At 37.8% G+C, this 16678-nt stretch overlaps 1 protein-coding gene across 2 annotated transcripts in view; it reads right to left on the bottom strand.

Moving 5' to 3' along the window:
* Positions 1-13598, bottom strand: part of pcxb (pyruvate carboxylase b) — a 236066-nt gene extending 222468 nt beyond the window's left edge. The window contains exons 1-2 of one of the 2 annotated variants that reach the window (XM_008318759.3): positions 13067-13598; positions 2608-2744 (exon numbers count right to left, since the gene is read on the bottom strand). In XM_008318759.3, coding sequence (XP_008316981.1) covers positions 2608-2744; positions 13067-13068 — 139 coding nt within the window. In that variant the 5' untranslated portion in view covers positions 13069-13598. Of the gene's footprint in view, positions 1-2607; positions 2745-4262; positions 4486-13066 lie in introns of those variants that run through there. The other variant, XM_008318767.3, reaches the window with a different exon arrangement.
* Between the last annotated feature and the right edge of the window lie 3080 nt (positions 13599-16678).

Below are 16678 nucleotides of genomic sequence, written 5' to 3' on the forward strand. Positions count from 1 at the left end.
GCTGTGCAGTTCTCTCTTGAAGTTGAGGACAGTGTTCAAACACTGAACAACTACTCTAAACAAAAAAGAAAAAGCAAGGTAGGACAGTGACATCTGCAGAAAACCAGAATATAAACAAACAAAAGAATATAATGCTGAATAAAACTGATTTATGACCAAACAATTGCAAAAACACTTATGTTGTCCAGCATCAACACTGGAGGAGTCGCAGAAGAAGTGGCATAGAAAGGGTAAAAGAAGAGAGGGGGGAGGGAGCTAGGGAGCGAGGGAGAGAGAGAGCGAAGAAGCACTGTTAAATTTAAATGAGAGGAAATGCTAAAGGAAATATTATTAAAACAAAGAAGCAAGGGTCCAATATCTGCTTATCACACAGACACACAGTCTGGTGCACTCCACTGTGAATAATTTGATGTAATGTGGTGTTGGTATCACATCCGACCAATAAGAGCGAGTGAGAGTGACAGTAAGACCTAGGGCTGCAGATTAATCGAATTTTAATCATGATCACAATTTTGGCTGCCATAATTAAATTAGGATGATTGTCAGGGACATAACATGTTTTAAAAAAAAAAACACCAATAGTCAGCCATCCACCAGGGGCTGACCAAGAGCTGCCTAATTGGGAAGAGAGCACTGCCTGCAGCGAGCAACACAGGGAAGCCTCAAATTGTTCCATGACTGAAGGACAGTGAGATATAACATCGGGAGCAGAAGGTGACTGTGCTGCAGCATTTGGAAGCCAGGAGGAGTGTCTACACCACAGGGCAACGCAACTAACAAAAAAAAACAACAACAACACAGCAAACTCAAATATGGGAAGACAGGATTTTCTATACTTTTTTGAACATGACATATTATGCCCTTTTTCCTACTTATTAAATCAGTTACTTGGCATCTTAAAGGAAGGTCTGTAACACGCCTTGGTCAAAATACCCTCAGGATTAAGCATCTCAGCACCAGTCCAAGAGCTCTTCATCAGTAGCTTTATTGTCAGATTCTCACATTTACGATGGTACCTGAAAGCCTCTCATTGCGGACATGTTACATGAACGTTACACGAGTTATTCCAACACTGTTTCTATGTCAGCACTGTCAGTCATGACCTTATTGTCACCATTTACACTGCAACACAGATACTCATCAGCATCCAGATTGTGCTGTTTCTGGCTTTCACTCATTTTTCCACCTCTCCAGCAGCACTAACTTTTCTCTGTTCAGCGCTCGTCTCCCTCCCTCTTGTTTCTTTCTGTGTGCACGCGCTGTGTTGTCTGTGAACTAGGAAAGGGTGTCACATCACAGAGACGGCTCTAAGCTGTTTCGTACGCAACAGACCCAACACTACTGTGTTGTGTGTCTGTAACATTCCTCATCCTCCTCCTTCTCAGCATGGAAACAGACACCACCACATATATATTCACCAACATGTGCAGCTTTTATAGAAAAACAGACGAGAAAAACAAACAAATCCAGCTTCCGTCAGACACTTCAAAGAGCCAGCTCTAAGAACCGGATCATTCACAACCGACATCACTGGGTCACAAGTGAAGCAAAGCTCATCACTGGAGCACCTTGCCCTTCTCCGCTTTATTTGTTTCCCTTATTATTGTTAGTATTTGACTTGTCATGATGGCACTGATGCACCCCTGGATTAAAGCATCTGCAGGACTTGGATTTGCATGCTCAATACAAACACCATACTAAACAGCTGGTGTACCGAATTATTTTATTTATATTACAAACTTACAAATGGTTTGGAAGAAAGTTCTTTTATATATACGTATCTTATAAGTTAAACACAACAGCTGACAGGCTCATTGTAATTGCCCATTTGCTGCCTTTCTGAAAAGCAAGGGGCTTTAACATAAGGGGGGCAGTGATTATAAGTATTACCCAACCATATCAGTGATGTTTACACCACATACATATAATACCCAGACCAGTGACTGTTAGGCCTCTGGAAACCACTTACTCTATTACTATCTTTCCATTTCACTCTCTTTCACACAGAAATATTTTCTCTTTAGTGAAACTCTGATATTGTTGACCTTTCAACAATATAATCCAAGAGACACATTCCTATTGCTTAACCTGGTCAAATGCATAATGAAAAGAAAATGGGCTAACGCAATCTTTTTGCACCATGTATTCGCTCTGAAGTGACAACAGTTTCACCAACACTGAACTAGAGAATCACCAAGTATACAGTATGACCTATAATGCGAATAATCTCAGACTTGTTTCCTGAATGTGAAAATGAGATCAACATTAATATAACACAACATGTTAAAAAGTTCCCTGAATGTGAAATGCATTTGGTTACATAAGGAATTGAGGAAGGCGAAAGACAGCTAAAACACACGCCCATATACAACGTGTGCTTAATATTACAAGATGCCAAGGCAAACTAAACGGTGGTCATTAAAAATTAAGGGTGTTTGTTCTTTTGCCTGAGGAAGATTTTAAATGTCATAATTTTGTTCCTACATTATGCATGGAACTAAATTTAACAGTATTATCTTAATTGTCCTCTATAGTGGAGGGGGTAGCTGTACCAGGGTTTACCAGGGTCACATAGTGACTGTGTGTGAATGACAATGTAGGTCTTACCTCTGTTGGCCACCATGACCTTCTTGATTGGCCGGTACTCACTCTGAGGGGCAGAGTGGACAGAGCGGGAAAGAAGACAGGCACGCCTCACAGCCAATAGGCTGAGGCCACCTCGCACTGCAGCGTACTTCAACATCCTGAAAGAGACAAGGTGATGTTCTTTAATGTACAGTGAGTGACATGTGGCTAATACATTTCAATCAGACACTGTGACCCTCATACACTGCAATGATTGCCTGCATTGCATATGTTAATACACACTGTGTGTGACTGTATGGAGAAATAATCATCAACATTAGTCTGGTAATGATTTACTTTTTGGTCATTTTTTTTCCCCAAAGGATTTTTTTTTAAAACTTCTCTTCTGCAACAATAAACTAACAACAAGTTATGAACAAAAATAATTTTGCAGAAAAACCAACAGGATTTCCACTAGTTAATATGATGAAAATTGTAAAATGTATTATAAAACCCTACATTTAAAAAACTAATATTTAATTGTAGTTCAATCAGTTGAATAAATTCTTCAATTTCTTACAATTCCATTGCAAAAGGCAAGTATGGTTTTATATTTAAATAACAAATGTATAACTAAAAAACATTAAGAACTTAAAGCTGACACAACTGTGCTAAATTCCACCTTTTGAGGTAAGACCTATACTATAAAGATGATGATTATTCTTACAGATGACTTAGCAGGAGGTGTCTATGTGTATGCGTGTCCTGTTTAGAGAGATTGTATCTAATAAAGAGTCAGGCTCTATTAAGCTTTAGCCCCGTCGGTGGGCACCTTTCAAGAGCAGTTTCTCAGACATTTTAATTGGATTTCACTGATATTTAAAGGAAAAGCTTAAGTATTCTCCTGCTGTGAAAGATTTTAGTGTTGAAAAGCTAAGAGTTTTAATCTGCTCTTTGATGTTTGTCTAATAAGATGGCTGAGAGCACAAGATACAGACAAAAACTCCAATGGTGGTTCGTTTTTATTTAAAAAATTAAATTAAATTAAAAAACTTTTTTTTAAAGGAGAAAAAGTTCATAAATTGTTGGTGACCACAATTTTTTAATTTATAAACATTAAAACAATGAAAACATTAGAGAGAATGATACAAACATACACGCAGAGGCTCTTTGTGGAAGCTGTGTGCAGTTTCAAAAAGGACACTGAAGGTGAAAGAACCAATCAGCTCCAGCTCTGTTTGTACTAGCATTCAATCAGCTGCAGGTGTGCCTAATTTAGGAGGAGTTCCTGGTGTGTCTCTGGTGTGATTTTTTGAAATTAAAATGTAACACAAAAGCACTGATTTGAAGCTGCTGCTAAAAAAAATAAATAAAACATGATTCAAACCAAACTAATTGGACCAAACAAATTGACATAATTGGTCCTTACTGTGCTTAAATATAAATAAAAGCATAACTACTGCTTTTAATTTCTAACATGAAACGCAGTACTGCCAACAGGAAAAGCTCTTTGGCTGACTGAAATCTGCCAACAGGCATTAATGTTAAGCAACAATCGAGGCTACACATGGGGTTGTTTTCACGGTGAATTGGTAACAAAAAGACGACTACATAATGGGAAAAAACAGCAGTTTTTCTTAATAAAACACACAGAACTAAGTTGCATCTCCACTGAGAATACGATACAAACAACTTACTGAAACTGTAGATATCTGGGGGGAAGCAGCTCATTCACTGTGACGGAATGATCAACACAACAAACTGAGGATACCGAGCAGACGGCAGTGGCACTTCCTCCTGACAGGGCTCTACTGCCGCCTTGTGGACATATAACATCAATACAACCAAAAGGACGGGCTATCGACTAAATGCACCAATCTTTTCAATTCTAAAATTGTATTTTTGAATATTTAACCTCGTATTTGGCACATGCCTAAACCATTTAACTCTACACCCTTCATTTAAACTTAATTTATCTGTGTTGCTGTTTTGGTAATTCCTAATAAAAAATTTAAACTTTAACCGTTGCTGTTTTGGTAATTCCTAATAAAATCCTCTGCATAGACAACTGTACCAATTGTGCAATTCAATGAAACCATTCTTAAGACCATACGCCTATTTATTTAGGCCCAAAGTTTGAGGCCAAATATTTAAGACAAATGCTTTTTGGAATATTTTCAAAGGCTGGTTAGCAAAGCACCAAGGTCAGAGGATCCTTGTGTGAGACTGAACATGAGTCAGTATTGTGTCTCCACCTTCTGGTGGTGAAAATTACTACATAAATATTGGAGTTGTTTTTCTAGCAACATTAATTCAGCAATTACTCAGGTAGCAGTTATGCTGTTTTCTCTACTTTAGTCAGAACAGTTACTTCTCTGCTTACTTTACTTTTGCTCAAACGGATTTCTGCTGTTTCTTAGGTACTACACATTTGTGTTTGTGCTTCAGAGCTGGGTCCTTCCTAAGAGCTAAATTCTCAAAAGGCATTGATCATGGACCAAGCTACATATTAAGCACTTTGTGAATCAACTATGGATTTAGGCTATAGACATAAAGAATGTCTAATTATTTTAAATATGCCATTGTTTTGAAAGGTATTGCCATCCTGTATATGACAAAGAAACATGACTGCAAACACTCAGGACACCAATGAATGGACATTAGCAGACTCTCTGAGGGTGAGCTCAGGATGAAACTGTACACTATCCACACAAAAGCCACAGCGTCACAGTGAAACAGATACAGTTTCTCAAGGCAAGAGTACAACAGAGGAAACAAAGCAAACCAGAAAGAGAGACGCAAAAGGGGCTATCCTGTTTAGCTCTGAGTAACAAAAAAGCATCTCTGAATACTTGCTACACTAGTAGAGAAGTTGTACCAGTCATTGTATAAATACTGTGCCAATAACACAGTTGGTGAAGTAGTTTACATGCTTGCCCAAACTCTGGTAGGACTTATAGATACTACTACAAGTTGTTGTCCAACTCAAACTATTGTGTACTGGAATGATCTTAGCCATAGCTAACAGCTGATGATCTACCTTAACCTGTGGTGTGTATTTACTCACTACAGTTATTTATGTTGTAATATATAAAGTATGTTGGTGTTACCATCATAAGAGCTGGACAACAACTAAAACTTTCATCTATGATTAATAAGCACTGCTATCTGAACAAAAGTACAATGTTTGGCTTGAAAATACTTGTGCTAAAACCTTTGTCCATTATTGTCTTCCTGCCAGGTTTTTGCTGCTCTGGTCCATGCTCTACTTTGTTGAGATGCACATTGTTGCCAGTATTAGGCCAGTACTGATCAACATACCAGCCTTTGTGTGACCCAAGGCTTTTTGTTTATAAAATAAGAGCTAGTAACTAAGAGACTTTCAGAAGTATAAAAAAGGTATTATTATTATTATTATTATTATTATTATTATTATTATTATTATTATTATTATTAATAATAATAATAGTAGTAGTAGTAGTATTGACAAAAGGAATAAATACTGTTTAAATGTCAAATAAAACAAAAATGTAAACATTAAACAAAGTATAACCTAGAATAATTTACAGCTGAAGTTATTATTGAAAGTTAAAGTTGCTCTAATGAACAGTACACAATAAGAACACTATAATAATAGTGAACCAAATTAAACATAAAGGGATTAAACAAATCTAGGGGGCATTGCACGAATGTAGAATAACGACATCCAGGATAACTGAGGTAGCCCACTTTGACCTATTCTTTTTCACCAATCTCAGCTTAATTGGTTGCACATACGCTGAGCCAGGATGAAAAGGCACGGCTCTGTATTCACGGCATTCTTGAATAGACGTCAGAATCGTTCACAGAATCACCGATGTTAAAATGGATAACAGTCACTGCTTCATACGACGCTGAACAAGAGCTCCTAATGGAGTGGTATGAAGAGGTTAAACATCATGAAAATGGCAGTAATTATCAGAACAAGGTGTGCTTTTACACTGAAAATGTAGATTTACTTCCTATACGTGTGTCTTTTTGTGTGAAGGAAAATAAAGTAGGGTTCTACTACTTCTTTCGGTTCCAGCCAAGCCTTCCAGACTTTGTGTGATTAGTAGCAATGTTCTATTATACAGAAGACCGGCAGACAATAGGAGACCGGCTTGCTGGACAAATTAATAGACAGACCTTTATTAGGAGGATGAAGAACATTAGCATGTTCTGCTAGCAACAGAGAAGCCATGATGACTAAGCTAATTTTTACTTCATGAGCCTAAATAGACATTATTAAATTCTATTTTACCTAAAACAAAAATTATCAAATGTTTTTTAAATGTGGAAAAGTTGCTGTATCAATAATGATTATCCATACTGTTGTGGAGGATGAGCGCATGAGTCATGGACATGGCAATAATGTCAGAACATTCTACTTTAAATGTCTTGTTAGTGTTTTGTGTTTAGTGTCTTGTTACACATTGTCATTTTCTGTCTACCTATGCTGTCCTTTTTAACATAAATAGTAAAAAAAGGTCTGTGACTTTGCTTCCCATTCCTCCTGTCGTCCTCCCTCTTCCTGTCCTGACATGAACTGACACGAAGACCAACAACAAAGAATGCCTCACAGATTGTTTCCTGGTTTTATAAATCACAATTCTATGAGGCAGCGAAGCAAACTGCAGACTGAGTCATGGTAAAAATGAAATCCCACATGGTGGAAGCACTGCAGCTACAGTGGGGACATTTTAGGGATAATTATGGCTTTGGCACCTCATTGTCATGGGGCCAGTTTGTCTACTTTCTGTTGAACAATACAGAGAACAATACAGAGAGCAACAAGTTCTTTTCCCACATTTAAGGTGAGAAATTATCAACAAAATGTTTATTTGCAGTAACTAAACTGAATTTTATTACCGACTCCACCACAAGGAATCTCTCCCTGTGTTGACTATTTGGCTGAATAGTTAAATGTATAAATTTAAAAAAATATACAGACACTACTTTATCAAATGCTTGAAGTACCAGATTTCTACCCAAAAAGTGAGCCCTGGCAGATGTCCCACCAACCCCTTCCTAGCTAGAACAGCTTCTGCTTTACTAAAGAAGATTTGATTTGTGTGTGTGTGTGTGTGTGTGTGCGTGTGTGCGTGTGCGTGTGGAAAGATGTTAAATAAGAGACTCCAAGTCTGGCTTTTTTGTTCATAAATAAGGTGTTCGATGGAATAGAGATCAGAGGTGCTGAGTGGGCCATTCAACCTCCAAACCAAACTCACTCAACCAGGTCCTAACAGTTCCTGCTTTGTGAATTAGGCACAGTACTTCAGAAACACACATGGGAATTCCTCCAAACATTCCTCTAAAGTTTAAAGAACACAATTGTCCAAAATGATGAAAGGAAACAACTAAGAAGCCAAGGCCATCCCTAGAAAAAAATACTTATTTATTGTATTATGTACACGGAATGAGGAGAAAACTAAACAAAAAGCATTGTCAGTGACAGTCCTGTCTAATGGGGTTGTCTATATATGCAGCATATATAAACTAATAATCCTTCTTTCCTTCAGTTGTATTTCTGAGTTTCCACGTTTCCACACAAAATGTTATTTAAATATATATCAATAAAAACGTCACTTGATGGGGAGACTCATCTATCCATTTTGCTGATAAACTGAGAAGAGACATTAGCATGGTCAGTGCTAAGTTGATCTACCTAAATAAAGTAAACACTGTTAGGTCACTGGACTGGCATGTTCTTAGATCAGGGGTCACCAACGTGGTGCCCAGGGGCACCTGGTAGCCCCCGTGGACCACCTAAGGTGCCTGCGGGGTATGTTCTGAGAATAAAACTAGTCAACAAGCATCAGAAGTTGTACTGTTACTGTGCTTTTTGAATCAGTTACACTGGCAATGATATTCAAATGGGTTCAATGAGGTTGGTAAGAAGAGTGTCTACTATTGTATGTCCCAGAACTGGTTAATATTACATTGTTCAGGAAGTCTGTATTAAACAAGTAGATCTTTGTATTACTAAGTGCCCTTGAAGGACCTCTCAGTCTGTTTCAAAAAACGTTGGTGAGCCCTGAGTTAGAGTATTTGAATGAACCATCCAGACTGATACAGGTGCATCCCTGAGGAAGCAGCAAAACAACAGAGACAGAGTGGATTATAAAACACTTGTTCAATATATAGGTATATATACGTAGTATATATATAGTATAGGTATATGACTACTGGTTGATATGTATGAAGTCTAATGCTGCCCCTAAATAAGACATTTGATAAAAAAATAAAATAAAATAAAAAAGAACAATTTTAAAGTTGACAAAATTCACCCTCCCTCAAAGACGCGTGGTGGTTCCCTCTATTAGATGTTTTTCATTGTGCTAGGATATATAGGTCTTAACAACAGCTGCTCGCCCATGAGAACTCATACAGTGATCCCAGCAACTTTAATGCCAGTGAACTGCAGTCAATGAGTCAGCACAGTGTTAGCGAAGCTTATATTCTTGGCAACACTTCCCCATTACTAAATGTAGAAGCCGTGGTTCCTGCAATAATATCACTGATGGGGAATCCCTTGAAGAGAAAACAAAAAACAAATGGAATTTTACAACATGATGTAAATGTGGCATCAAATTTCAGTGGGTTGCTCATATCCTGGTGCTGAACACCTGAATAAAACAAATAAAAATGAGACTATTCAAAGAGGACTATTTCAACTGTTTCATCTATTTCTTACATGGCTCTGGGAACACAGAGATCACACTTCACAATGGCTGTCTTTGTTACAACTGGTTTTGGTCAGACCTAAAAGCCAAGTATTATCAGGTAACTAATCATTTAAACTTCTCATAAACTAAAGATACATTTTTAATTGTTTATTTATTCCCATTCCTGGCATTTTTCACCAATTTAATTTAACACTGAAGTTGGATTTAGAAAATGTGTTTATACCAAATCAACATTTCAGTCTCTATCAGGAAGAAAATGCAAACTATTTGAAATATTGTTCAACTCTAATGGAAGAAAATGCAGTTAACTATTTGAAATATTGTTCAACTCTAAAAGTATCACAAACCTATTAATTTACAAGATGTCTGAGCTTATAAGTTCAGATGGATAATGTTCAACACAAACCCTTAAACTACATAATGTAAAAGCAGAGTATAAGCCATTGAGAACTTGTTCTTTATCAGCTGTATTCTGGTTCAGTGATTAACTTCTTGATGTTCAAAGTTCTGCTCTGTTGTGATGCGCACACACCCACCCACACAGAGGGTCGGTAATGTGACACAGAAACACACATAATGTTCTTCAACTTTGCCCCAATTGTTTCATCATGGTGTGAAGAACAAATGATTTCTGAGGGTATGAATAAAGAATAACAGAAACAAAGCAAACCATCAAATAATTGTATGGATGCTGACAGACAGAGAAAGATCTAGAACTTTTCATTACATTTACACATTTAGCAGACACTTTTAACCCTTAGTGATTTACGGGATGAGGATTAACAATCAAGCATGAGGCCCCTTTGGGAATCAAACCAAGGACTCTCTGCTTCCGAGGCAGACGTGCTAACCACTGTGAAAATACATTATTTCCACTATTACTATTTTCACAGTGAACAAGAGGTAAAACATCTTGAACCCAATTGATACACATGTGCATACTTTGTTTTGTTGTTGTCTTTAATGCTGGCTTTCTTTCCCACTGGGTGTAACAAACAACAACAGTGAACAATGTCTCAAGCAGCCTGTGAAACGTGTCCAAAAACAAATAAACCACAACAAGACCTTGATAAGATAATTATTATTCTACATCTATGATAAAATAACCATAAATAAGCCCATATGTAATATGTAACCATCCCAACTAAACACAGTTTAGGTGAAAATTTGTTTCACCTAAACACCTTCTTGAAAATTTGTTGGACTCCTCACTTTCCTCACTCCTCACTTTCACTGACTGTCACTCAGGTCTTCACCAGCTGTGTCAACATGATGCTGCAGCCTCCCACAGCTACAGGCTGCCATTGTGGAAAATTCTAAACAGTATGTTGGAGAAATACAAGATTGTTTTATTGGTGTGAGGTTATATGTAGTACTTTTTCTACATATAAAAAGCAAGTACAGTGATACTATACTATACTATACTACTATAATACCAATTTAATGTGCAGTTATAATGTACAACAGTGGTTCACAAACTTCTTTTTTGTCCATAGAACTTTTATTGAGCAACACATTCACAGCTTTACTGTGTACTGTGTAAGTACTGTTATTCCTGAATGACAGCCATTCCCATTGGAATTGGCCAAGGGAATCTATACAAAATATATCCTTGTGGCACAAGTAAAATATTGAAATTGTAATTAATTTTTCTTTTGCAAACCCCATGCAAAATCCTATACATTCCATATACAGAACTACATACATAGAACTCAGCACTGCCCTTTAGTGGATGGAATGCTAACAACTTAGCCAAACCTATGCAGCATGTAAGAATATCTGACTAGCAACATTTGGAACTGAGGTACCTACATAGGTAATGGGTTTTTACTGCAGTACAATAATAAAACAGCATGGACTGCGTGTCCATTGACTACTGCTCATCTTGTCACTTTGCCTTCTGTGTTTTGAGTAAAAATATTTGAGGTTTAAGGATAAATACTCATGAAAAATGGCAGTGTGTGTCAGTAAAACATTTTCATCAAAGACTAATGGATTTGTCTACAATACCTTGCCCATTTTCAATAACCTTGGTATTACATGAAGGTGAAAGAGTGACACAGTCTTCTTTTGAAGCCTTAAATACAGACTAAGGCTTTTTGGTGCCTGCAGATTTCTGAGTACATTCTTGCTGGTTTATTAGAAATAAACCAGCATTTGTGCACAGGATAATAACTTTCCTCTGTCTCTGATCACTGTACAGGTCGTGCCTCATTCTGAGGATGGGGCAGATGTTCTGCATGAACAGTATTGCTGTTGACTAAAGGCTGCTTTGAGGACAGGTTCAAAGGTCAGATAACAGACTTTGCAATACAGAGATTTTCTGAGTATAAAAACAGCTGTTCATTAGTTATTAACTTTGTTTGCCCCTTATATGAAAAGTCAATGAAACAATTTGCATGTGTCAGATTTTGCACAGACATTTCCACAGAATTACTATTGATTTCACGAGGCACAATACACAACATAACCCAGGGCTTTAACTCTGGGAGAAAACAGACTCAGTCTGAGCAGCAGGCAACATAATACAAACACACACTAACGTCAGGTACCAGCTCCATTGCCACCGATATAAAATGTGAGCTACTATGAAAATGTTATGTTGTGAAATATAAGACCTTGAGTTAGATAATGCAAACAACAATGTGAGATCTATTGAGCTTGCTGTCATTTTCTTATTGAATCAACTATTAAGTTTTGACCCATAAATAGAGAAAAATGTGAAAAATGTCAGAGTGAAATAAACTAATTAATTATTTTTTATGTGATGAGGATACCACAGGAGCAAACCAACCAAATAGGATTATAGTTTGACATTCACAACAACAAAAATAGGATAGGAGTCTAGTTTGACATTCACAACAACAAAAATAGTAAAATAATGTATTTATCAACTCCACTCATTAACCTCTTATTGCAAATTGTCTAAGTGTTTATTCCTTCCATCTCTATTTCTTTATTCTCTATTATTACATGTTTGTCTCTCTAAGAGTAGGTTGACACTGGGCAGCAATACAGAGCTGAATATTATGACTTTACCAAGTAAGTGAGTTATTTATATAAATCTATTCTAAACATACAAAATGTCATCACAAGCAAAGTCATGAGTAATAAACTTCACGAGGCAGTGAGCCACACAATCTGTTTTGTTATTATTACTATTTTGCTCTGACAACTTCTAGAAGAAATCAGCTGTTTTTAGCAACAGTGAAACTTTCTGTTCCTGCACCGGAACATACAAGCAAAGGTAGAATCAGTTGAAAGATTTAATTGTGGAAAAAAATGATTACAAAAATTGTATTTACTAGCAAAGTTTATTCTGACAACTTGTGGAAAAAACAGTAGCTTTGTTTACCATCAACCATTATCTATAAACAAATGCATTGGAGTTGTTTAAGAAATAGTAAAAAACTTTTGATACCAATGCACTTCTCTTTTGATTTTGCCAAACTAGTATATTTACATGATAATAAAGGGCACTTTTTACCTTTATCATTACCACAGCCAATAAATGACTTTTATAAATGTTTTACAATTACCGACTATTAGGACTTACCGTAGGCTACACATAAGTGTGTGATACAAGGCGTCTGTTAAGATTTCTGTATACGTTTTGGGGATTAAAATGTGTTTAAGCAGTAGCTGCGGACTTCACTGGCATTTTTTGTTAATACAAATGTATTTAGAAAAAGCCTTTAACAAAACCATGGTTTCGTTTGAGCTAAAACGCACTCAATGACACGCATACACATGGCTCTCTCACACACACGCACACGTTGTCGGTCAGTACTCACATGCTGCTGGCGTGTCCGTATCAGTAAATGATGGGACTTCTGCTGTCAGTAACCGGACACCGAGCGTTACAGTCGACTCTTACAGTTTATCTGTGTGGGTGTGTGTACGTTTGCTACTTTCCTTGCTAACCCTAAACACGCAGACACACAGAGAGGCAGAGACTGGCTGCTCCTGCTTAGAGGAGGAAAAGGGACAGAGCTTGGTTTATGTGGGTACACGCACTCGTGCGCGCACACGCACTCGTTCGCGCGCACACACTCACTCTTGCACACGCAAACAGAAGGAAAGAAGTCACTTGTGTAGCGGGCGCACACGTCGACGCACACACATACACGCGCTCACGCTGCCTCTCTCACTCACTCTCTTGCTCCTGTGTTATAAAGGTGTTCTGACTCTGGAGCTAAGTGCTAACTATCTAAAGAGCTAAGGAAGCTAGCAGCTGACTCCGTCCGTCTGCGAGTGGTGGATACAGGGTTTTGCTTCTGCGCCTGCTTCCTACTCCCTGTTAGTTAATCTCTCTCTCTCTCTCTCTCTCTCTCTGTCTCTCTCTCCCTCCTATAATCCACCATCCATCCGTCCCTGATATGACGCAATCGACACACCCCCGCCCCTGCTCTTAACCAATCACAGAAGAGGAGATTTCACCACGCAGGGAGCGGCACCATTTAAAGAGCTCAGTGTACTAATAAAATATTTATCAACCGTCCTCCTAAAATAACAAATATTTACACACACTTAAAATAAATGACACGCTGAATACCATTACACGTAAGTTTAAAATGGACTACAATTTACTGTTATGAACAAGTAATATATTATTTTGACATTATATCAAAAGTCACACACTATGTACAATTGCATAAAGCAGAACTCAACAACCGCAAGCCTAGGAAAATAACATCCTGTCCAAAACCCTAAGTCATGACGTTGTTTAAAATGAAAAAATATCTTGCTTCTAATTGAGTATAGTGCATTAATTTTTGGAGGATTTTAAGAGTCTTTTTGGTGACATTCTGGGGTATTGTATTCCATAGTAAGCAAGTATAATTTTTATATTCCACATTAATGCCTCACACAGACATAGACAAGTGTATGTATTAAAATGGTTTTAAAATATTATTAATTAAGAAAATACTTACATTTAGCAATGTTCCAAATAAAATCCTTCCAGTTTGTAGATTAAAAAAAATGGATGTTACAGGCTGCAGTAATAAAATAGTAGAAAGAGACTACTAAACTCTAGACACAAATCAGAACATGTGCAGGTGTCACAGATAAAATTATTGATGGCTGTGTTCAGTTTATTTTAGTCAGTACTGTATGACAGGGGCTAATATGCACTCTGGACCTGAGCAAGCTAAACTGAACTCAGCCGTTGTTAATGTGATTATTCACACCTGTGCTTTCCTACTGATGCTTGTCTAAATGCCTGCTATGAAAAAAGCCCCATACATTAGTACTGCTGTATTACTGTGCCTGTCATATTATTAGGTCACGTCCAGTTCTTCTGCTGCTGTTAGTACAATACCTCATGCTATTTGATGCCAAATATTAAGAAAACTAACACACAAATGCAAATAATGGAGGGAATCTGACAATTCTCATTGTATGGGTTTATTCCTATTCAGGCGAATAAAAACCTAACTTTATGCTTTTATTTTACACTTGCATAAGATCTATTTACACAGTCAACCAAGTTGGCCTGTGAATGATACAGCACTATTCAATCTCTGAGTTGTTACTTTATGGCAACCAAGTTGCACAGGGTCTGACCCTTTCGATCAATTTTGATACTTTTAATCCCCTGCATCGTTCCTGCATAAAATTGTTTGGATGGCAGAATTAGAGGGAAAACTCCCTCATTCAATAAACAACTAAAAAGAGCTGAAAGGAGCTGGGTTTGATTACACAACAAGACAAATGCTTCTTTGTGATCCTTGTCTAAAGAAGGTCAATAGACTACTGTGCTTTTATTCTCAAGAACCAGGTGACACGGACAAACAAGACTGTGAGCATGTTGAATCATAGCTGTTCATCTATTACCCCCCCACCCGCCTTCCTGTGGGACCACCTGAGTTTGTTCATTCACAGCAACAGTCTCATAACAATAGCCTCAAATGCATGATCACCCATGAACAGGAGACTGCAAACTGTCTCAAAACACTGATGCTGTGAATGCTTGTTACTTGATTATACAGTTATCCTTAATCAACACTGCCTGTAAAAATGTGAGCCTCAGTTAGAAACAACATGGTGTTCCTTTCTTAATGTTAACTTGTTGTTGCTTTTCTGGCAGGTTTTTGTCTCTGTTGGCAGAAGGTGACGTAAGGACAGGGGTCGCTCAAACACACAGAACCAATCACACACTGACTTCTTCTCACTCACACGTAAACATCTGTGACTGTTTCTCAAGATTTGTTTGCGGCCCCATCATGTCCCGATAAGTACATGTCAATGACATGTCTGAGTGTCTGGGTCAGTCAGAAACGGTGTGACGTTATTGACAGTGGGGGTAAAACATTAATTGTCCTTACTTAAGGCTGTTTATCTTTCCATTCGCCTCATGTGCATTAGCTGTTTGACTGAACGTCAAACTCACTGATCATTTGCGCAACCCATACTGCACTGCTATCTACTGCTGTTACTTGTCCTCAAAAGTTGTAATTCATACCACACTCCCACTGTTTCTTGTGCACTGTTTTGGGAAGCAAAGCCATTTCTGTCAGAAACAGCAAGTGGGCCAAGTGCAGCAGAAAATGTTACGTCACCTCAGCCCTGGTGTAGCCAGGCCACAATGGCCCCGACTAAAGGAATGTTTTTGGGGCCCCCTGTCTGCATGACAGACTCAGTGATACTTGCACTACCTTGTATATGTGAAATACAGTAAGACACATGATGCAGCAGGGGGTTTTGTTGTGTTCATCCTGCCAGAGACCTTTGAGCTCCTCAGGCAAACAGTGCAGCGCAAGTATGGGCTCACAGTGTCTTTATTTGATCATCACAGAGATGGTATGTTAGAGATAAAATGTTACTGTTTACACTGACTCAGAAATCCTTTCTAATGACATGCAGCTTTGTGTGCAACATAGTTGTTTTCACTGGTTGGATATTTTCAAAAGAACAAGTCATACATGTGGATTTGGAGTCTAGGAATTGCCCAGGCAGATATATCTGTCATAGTCAGTTCTTAATTAGAGCAGGGCAAGCTGGGGCAACATCATCCTGTGTTTAGTCCTCACACCCAGTTATTAAAATAAAACCGGCAGGACTACACATCACTATATACATCGTAGCCAACTATTATTAGGGCCAATTTTACACAAAACCAAAAAGGTTAACACTTTACAAGCATATTTCTATCTTTACCCTCATAATGTCCTCCAGACTGCCAATGCCTTTGGTGCCGTGGGGTCAAAAATAATTCCACTATATTTTTTGACTTAGTTTAACTAGAAAAGAAATCCCCCCACCCTTTTTTAATTTAACATTCAAAAGACCCTGAGTCTATAAAGGTATAACTACAGAAAGTAGGAAGTACATTCTTTCAGGTTAATAACCTAAAGGTGTGCTCCATAGCACTTTGCAGTTTTCAGTAATTATTCTCCTACTAT

The sequence above is a fragment of the Cynoglossus semilaevis genome, chromosome 1, assembly GCF_000523025.1.
Source record: "Cynoglossus semilaevis isolate Cse_v1.0 chromosome 1, Cse_v1.0, whole genome shotgun sequence".
NCBI lineage: Eukaryota > Metazoa > Chordata > Actinopteri > Pleuronectiformes > Cynoglossidae > Cynoglossus > Cynoglossus semilaevis.